The sequence below is a fragment of the Notolepis coatsorum genome (assembly GCF_963971535.1).
Source record: "Notolepis coatsorum genome assembly, chromosome: 2".
Taxonomy (NCBI): Eukaryota; Metazoa; Chordata; class Actinopteri; order Aulopiformes; family Paralepididae; genus Notolepis; species Notolepis coatsorum.
The window spans coordinates 80,861,271-80,868,770 of record NC_140166.1 but is presented as its reverse complement, the minus strand read 5'-3'; the positions used below and the strand labels follow the sequence as shown (position 1 = coordinate 80,868,770).

Sequence of the window (7,500 nt, the reverse complement as noted above, 5' to 3'; positions counted from 1 at the left end):
AACAAGTACTGCAGGTCAAACAAGTTCTACAGTAAAAAAATATATAAAAAATATGTAATACAAAGAAAGAAAAAATAAATATATATATTAAGAGTGAACATTTGTGCAGGAATTTGCAAGATATTGATCAAGGAATGTGCAGAGGTTGACAGCTTGCTGTGGAGACTGTTATTGTGATGGGCAGCGTCTATGGGGGGAGGGCATAAGGGACCATGTCAGGAAGGGGGGTGAGGGGGGGGGCTTGATGATGAAGCTGCAGACGGGAAGAAACTGCTCTTGTGGCGTGAGGTTCTGGTTCTGATGGGCCACAGCCTCCTGATGGACCGCAGCGTGATGGACCGCAGCCTCCTGATGGACAGCAGCCTCCTGATGGACCGCAGCGTGATGGACCGCAGCCTCCTGATGGACCACAGCCTCCTGATGGACCACAGCCTCCTGATGGACCACAGCCTCCTGATGGACCACAGCCTCCTGATGGACCACAGCCTCCTGATGGACAGCAGCCTCCTGATGGACAGCAGCGTGATGGACCACAGCCTCCTGATGGACCGCAGCCTCCTGATGGACCGCAGCCTCCTGATGGACCGCAGCGTGATGGACCGCAGCCTCCTGATGGACCACAGCCTCCTGATGGACCACAGCCTCCTGATGGACCACAGCCTCCTGATGGACAGCAGCCTCCTGATGGACAGCAGCGTGACCACAGCCTCCTGATGGACCGCAGCCTCCTGATGGACCGCAGCCTCCTGATGGACCGCAGCCTCCTGATGGACCACAGCCTCCTGATGGACCACAGCCTCCTGATGGACCGCAGCCTCCTGATGGACCGCAGCCTCCTGATGGACAGCAGCCTCCTGATGGACAGCAGCGTGATGGACCACAGCCTCCTGATGGACCACAGCCTCCTGATGGACCGCAGCGTGATGGACCACAGCCTCCTGATGGACCACAGCCTCCTGATGGACCACAGCCTCCTGATGGACCGCAGCGTGATGGACCACAGCCTCCTGATGGACCACAGCCTCCTGATGGACCGCAGCGTGATGGACCACAGCCTCCTGATGGACCGCAGCGTGATGGACCACAGCCTCCTGATGGACCGCAGCGTGATGGACCACAGCCTCCTGATGGACCGCAGCGCGATGGACAGCAGCGTGATGGGCCGCAGCCTCCTGATGGGCCGCAGCGTGATGGACAGCCTCCTGATGGACCGCAGCCTCCTGATAGACCGCAGCGCGATGGACAGCAGCGTGATGGGCCGCAGCCTCCTGATGGACCGCAGCGTGATGGACAGCAGCCTCCTGATGGACCGCAGCGCGATGGACCGCAGCCTCCTGATGGACCACAGCCTCCTGCCAGAGTGTGTCAGAGAGTCTGCGTCCGGGGTGGGGGAGTGGTCGGCCAGGATCTCACCTGCATCGCCCCCTGGAGGCCCTGGAGAGACGGCAGGCTGCAGCCAGCGAGCCAGCGGTGTTATCTCACGGAGGTAGTCACCCTCTCAGCTGTGTTATCTCACGGAGGTAGTGACCTCCTCTCAGCTGTGTTATCTCACGGAGGTAGTGACCCTCCTCTCAGCTGTGTTATCTCACGGTGGTAGTGACCCTCCTCTCAGCGGTGTTATCTCACGGAGGTAGTGACCCTCCTCTCAGCTGTGTTATCTCACGGTGGTAGTGACCTCCTCTCAGCTGTGTTATCTCACAGAGGTAGTGACCTCTCAGCTGTGTTATCTCACGGTGGTAGTGACCTCCTCTCAGCTGTGTTATCTCACGGAGGTAGTGACCTCCTCTCAGCTGTGTTATCTCATGGAGGTAGTGACCCTCCTCTCAGCTGTGTTATCTCACGGTGGTAGTGACCTCCTCTCAGCTGTGTTATCTCACAGAGGTAGTGACCTCTCAGCTGTGTTATCTCACGGTGGTAGTGACCTCCTCTCAGCTGTGTTATCTCACGGAGGTAGTGACCTCCTCTCAGCTGTGTTATCTCACAGAGGTAGTGACCTCTCAGCTGTGTTATCTCACGGTGGTAGTGACCTCCTCTCAGCTGTGTTATCTCACGGAGGTAGTGACCTCCTCTCAGCTGTGTTATCTCATGGAGGTAGTGACCTCCTCTCAGCTGTGTTATCTCACAGAGGTAGTGACCTCTCAGCTGTGTTATCTCACGGTGGTAGTGACCTCCTCTCAGCTGTGTTATCTCACGGAGGTAGTGACCTCCTCTCAGCTGTGTTATCTCACGGAGGTAGTGACCTCTCAGCTGTATTATCTCACGGAGGTAGTGACCCTCCTCTCAGCTGTGTTATCTCATGGAGGTAGTGACCTCCTCTCAGCTGTGTTATCTCACGGAGGTAGTGACCTCTCAGCTGTGTTATCTCACGGAGGTAGTGACCCCCTCTCAGCTGTGTTATCTCAGGGAGGTAGTGACCCCCTCTCAGCTGTGTTATCTCACGGAGGTAGTGACCTCCTCTCAGCTGTGTTATCTCACGGAGGTAGTGACCCCCTCTCAGCGGTGTTATCTCACGGTGGTAGTGACCTCCTCTCAGCTGTGTTATCTCATGGAGGTAGTGACCCCCTCTCAGCTGTGTTATCTCAGGGAGGTAGTGACCCTCTCAGCGGTGTTATCTCATGGAGGTAGTGACCTCTCAGCGGTGTTATCTCATGGAGGTAGTGACAAGTCAAGTCAAGTCAAGAGTTTTAATTGTCACGGCATACAGGTATACAATGAAATGCGGGTGGTCTTGCCCGCAACGATGTGCAATACAGTGGTACATATAATAGAATCAAAAGAAGAAACAACATTGTGCAGTAACAGGTAGCAGGTAACATGGAGTGACATCTCGGTATCTGTACATAGTTATTTACAGCGCATGTGTGACATGCTAGTTAGCTTTGGTAGTGCAATACACTGTTCCTGTTATTCTAATTTAAAGTGTCCTTTCCTTTGGCCATAAGTGTGCGTGTGTGCGACATGAGTGTGTGCCCGCTCATGTTAAAGTGTTAAGTGGCTGCTCGTGTGTGAGCGTGCACAGTGTGCGTGTCGTGTGTGTGTTCATGTGTGCTTGTGTGTGGACAGTTCAATGTTCTGAGCACTCAATGTACATTGTTCATGGCTCTGATGGCCTGGGGGAAGAAGCTGAGCCTAAGCCGCTCTGTCCTAGTAGCTGGGATTTGCAGGCGTCTGCCTGACCTCAGCAGCTGAAACAGGCTGTTATTGGGGTGGTGAGGGTCTTTCATTATCCTGCAGGCTCTGGATTTGCACCTCTTGTTGTATAGAACCTGCAGGGGGGGTAGTGCAATAACCGTGGTACGCTCGGCTGAGCGCACCACTTTCTGTAGGGCCTTCTTGTCCTGTGCCGTGCTGTTTCCATACCAGGCAGTGATGTTTCCGGTCAGGATGCTCTCTACAGCTCCTGAGTAGAAGGACTGGAGTATCTTCCCCGATACTCTGAACTTCCTTAACTGTCTCAGGTGGTAGAGACGCTGTTTCGCCTTCTTTACTACTGTGCCTATGTGTGTTGACCATGTCAGGTCCTCTGAGATGTGGACCCCCAGGTACTTGAAGCTGCTCACCCTGTCCACGGTAGCCCCGTTTATCATCAGTGGTGTGTGTGTCTCCTGCTGTCCTCTCCTATAATCCACGATCAGTTCCTTGGTTTTGCCAATGTTCAGGAGCAGGCTGTTGTCCTGGCACCAGCGTTCCAGTACCTCCACCTCCTCCCGGTAGGCCTTCTCGTCGTTGTCCGAGATCAGCCCCACCACCACTGTGTCATCTGCGAACTTCACTATGGAGTTGGAGCTGAACTTGGCCACACAGTCGTGTGTGTAGAGTGAGTACAGCAGGGGGCTCAGAACACAGCCCTGGGGGGACCCGATGCTCAGGGTGATGGTGTTGGAGGTCTGACCCCCCACCCTGACCGCCTGGGGTCTTTCGCTCAGAAAGTCCAGTACCCAGGCGCTCAGGGCGGAGCTCAGACCTAGCTCGATCAGCTTGTCCACCAGTCTGGTGGGGACTATGGTGTTGAACGCTGAGCTGTAGTCAATGAACAACAGTCTCACATAGCCCCCCTTCTGACGGTCAAGGTGCGAGAGGGTGCTGTGCAGTACCTGGGAGACCGCGTCGTCGGTGGACCTGTTTGTCCTGTATGCAAATTGCATAGGGTCCATATCACTGGGGAGGGAGGCACAAATGTGGTCCTTGACCAGCCTCTCGAAACATTTCATGACCACAGAGGTGAGTGCCACCGGTCTGTAGTCATTTGGACATGCTGGGGAGGGTTTCTTCGGCACAGGGATGATGGTAGACCTCTTGAAGCAGGCAGGGACCACTGACTCCGCCAGTGATTGATTAAATATGGCGGTGAACACAGGGGCCAGCTGGTTGGCACAGGTCTTGAGTATACGTCCTGTTATGACCCCCTCTCAGCTGTGTTATCTCAGGGAGGTAGTGACCCCCTCTCAGCGGTGTTATCTCATGGAGGTAGTGACCCCCTCTCAGCTGTGTTATCTCAGGGAGGTAGTGACCCTCTCAGCGGTGTTATCTCAGGGAGGTAGTGACCTCCTCTCAGCGGTGTTATCTCACGGAGGTAGTGACCTCCTCTCAGCTGTGTTATCTCACGGAGGTAGTGACCCTCTCAGCTGTGTTATCTCACGGAGGTAGTGACCCTCTCAGCGGTGTTATCTCAGGGAGGTAGTGACCCTCTCAGCTGTGTTATCTCACGGAGGTAGTGACCCCCTCTCAGCGGTGTTATCTCACGGAGGTAGTCACCCTCTCAGCTGTGTTATCTCACGGTGGTAGTGACCTCCTCTCAGCTATGTTATCTCAGGGAGGTAGTGACCTCTCAGCTGTGTTATCTCAGGGAGGTAGTGACCTCCTCTCAGCTGTGTTATCTCATGGAGGTAGTGACCCCCTCTCAGCTGTGTTATCTCAGGGAGGTAGTGACCTCCTCTCAGCTGTGTTATCTCAGGGAGGTAGTGACCTCTCAGCTGTGTTATCTCACGGAGGTAGTGACCTCCTCTCAGCTGTGTTATCTCATGGAGGTAGTGACCTCCTCTCAGCTGTGTTATCTCACGGAGGTAGTGACCTCCTCTCAGCTGTGTTATCTCATGGAGGTAGTGACCCCCTCTCAGCTGTGTTATCTCAGGGAGGTAGTGACCTCCTCTCAGCTGTGTTATCTCAGGGAGGTAGTGACCTCTCAGCTGTGTTATCTCACGGAGGTAGTGACCTCCTCTCAGCTGTGTTATCTCATGGAGGTAGTGACCTCCTCTCAGCTGTGTTATCTCATGGAGGTAGTGACCTCCTCTCAGCTGTGTTATCTCAGGGAGGTAGTGACCTCCTCTCAGCGGTGTTATCTCAGGGAGGTAGTGACCCTCTCAGCGGTGTTATCTCATGGAGGTAGTGACCCTCTCAGCGGTGTTATCGTTAGCGCAGCAGACGGTGATGATGAGGATAAGAATTGGCTCCAGACATATAGGTACAGTTTGATAAGGATGGCAGAGAGAGAGAGAGAGAGAGAGCAAGAGAGAGAGACACACACACAGAGAGAGAGAGACAGAGAGACACACACAGAAAGATAGAGACAGAGAGGGAGAGAGACAGAGAGAGAGAGAGAGAGAGACAGAGAGAGAGAGACAGAGAGAGAGAGAGACAGAGACATAGAGGGTGAGAGACACAGAGAGAGAGAGAGAGAGACACAGAAAGAGAGAGACAGAGACAGAGAGAGAGAGAGAGAGAGAGAGAGAGAGACAGAGACATAGAGAGAGAGAGACAGAGAGACTATGGGCCTGCTGGTACCTGAGTGTGTACGTGGTGAGGTTGCGTTGGCGCCGGCGGGTGGCTTTCAGCTTGACGAAGGTCCGTCCCGTGGGGTCAAAGGTGCACATGAGGGTGAAGCAGACGCTGAAGATCACCAGCCAATTGCACGCCACGATTCCTGAGGACGGGAAGAGAGTCAATGGCCATATATGGGTTGTTGGGATAACTCCCAATATATCACACCAAATTACAGGGACGTCGGCAACATCATCCCCAAATTCAAGACTCTTCTTCTCCTTCCTGCTCTCTAGGGCTGTCTTAAATACTTCGAAGCTTCGTTCGATGGGCATGGATTTGAATGGGAAAATAAAATTTGAATATATTAAAAATAAAAATAAATTTAAAGAATTTTTAATTTTTTTTGCTAAATCAACTCTGCCTCTCTTTGTTAACTACAACAAGCAATGCTGTTTGTTATTTAAGATGAGGTACGGACTCGACGAGGTCGGACTCGGCACTGACAGATTTGTGTTCATTGTGCTGCTTTTATAAAGCCTCAAATGACGGCTTACAATATTTCATGAAAGCAAAGTGTTTCGTTTGTCTAAGATTTAAAAAGGTTTAAACTTTACAGCACTGACAAAGTTGAACAAAGTGCTGTACAAGTCCCACAACAGTAAAAAAAATATATATATATTTATTATTTTTATTATTTTATTTTTATCTTTTTATCTCGAAGCTTCGAATTAAAATCGAATCTCGGCCCGAAGCTTCGAATGCCAAAAAAAATTCGAAGGTCAGCCGTCCTGCTCTGCCTCACTCACCCAGCGCCAGGTTCTTGGCGGTGACGTCAGAGCACGGCTGGTAATACTGGATGAGCCAGGCGATCCCCACCACTGCGTACACCAGCTCCACCAGGAGAATGGCTAAAAGGGAGAAAATGGTTAGTGTCAGTGATGCACCGAATGTGAAAATTGTGGCCGATACCGATATTAATATTGCTGTTCTGGCCGATACCGATATTTACCGATGTCGATATCTCTGTATAGAAAACACTTTTTTTTATGATAATCAAATAAATGCTATTTTCCTAACCGTATTTTTTTTTTTTTTTTTTTTTGTAACTTATTTTCAGAAATGACTGATATTTTGAAACTATTTAAGGCCAAAACATGTAAAAAAATATAATTAAAAAAATTAGAAAAAATTTTAATAAAAAATGTATCTGCCCATATCGGCCCTATCTTGATATCGGACCGATACCGATGTGTAAAAAAAACAAACAGAGAGAGAGCGAGAGAGAACGCTAAGGATGGAGAGAAAGAGAGAGGGAGAGTGAGAGGTAAGGAGAGAGAGAGAGAGACAAACTATGAGAGAGCGAGAGAGAGAGGGGGGCGAGAAATCGATATGAAAATCCATAAAGCTTTACACAAGCACAGCCCCTCGTCACGAGCAGTAAAACGTTGACGTGAGATATGGTTTAGACCCCACCCCCCACCCCACGGAGACACATCTCTTGTATTGTATAATGATATCGAGGCGCCACTGACTCACCCAGCCGTATATACAGGACATACTGCACGGCCTCCCTGGGCTGCGTGTAGAGGATGCTGCCTCTCATGCTCAGCCACATGATGGCGCTCTCACAGATGAGGCAGCTGACCAGGATGCCCAGGTAGCCGCGGCCGTGGTCCACCAGGGTGATGGAGCAGGACTGATCCGAGCCGTAGGGCAGGCCGAACAGAACCACCGACAGAA

General features: G+C 51.7%; 1 protein-coding gene across 3 annotated transcripts in view; it reads right to left on the bottom strand.

Moving 5' to 3' along the window:
- Positions 1 to 7,500, bottom strand: part of dagla (diacylglycerol lipase, alpha) — a gene marked incomplete at its 3' end in the record, with an annotated part of 148,716 nt that overhangs the window by 57,420 nt on the left and 83,796 nt on the right. For all 3 annotated transcript variants that reach the window (XM_084307256.1, XM_084307257.1, XM_084307258.1), the window contains exons 4-6: positions 7,297 to 7,500; positions 6,567 to 6,668; positions 5,782 to 5,920 (exon numbers count right to left, since the gene is read on the bottom strand). The exon at positions 7,297 to 7,500 is cut by the window's right edge and continues 8 nt beyond it. In XM_084307256.1, coding sequence (XP_084163382.1) covers positions 5,782 to 5,920; positions 6,567 to 6,668; positions 7,297 to 7,500 — 445 coding nt within the window. The remainder of the gene's footprint in view (positions 1 to 5,781; positions 5,921 to 6,566; positions 6,669 to 7,296) is intronic.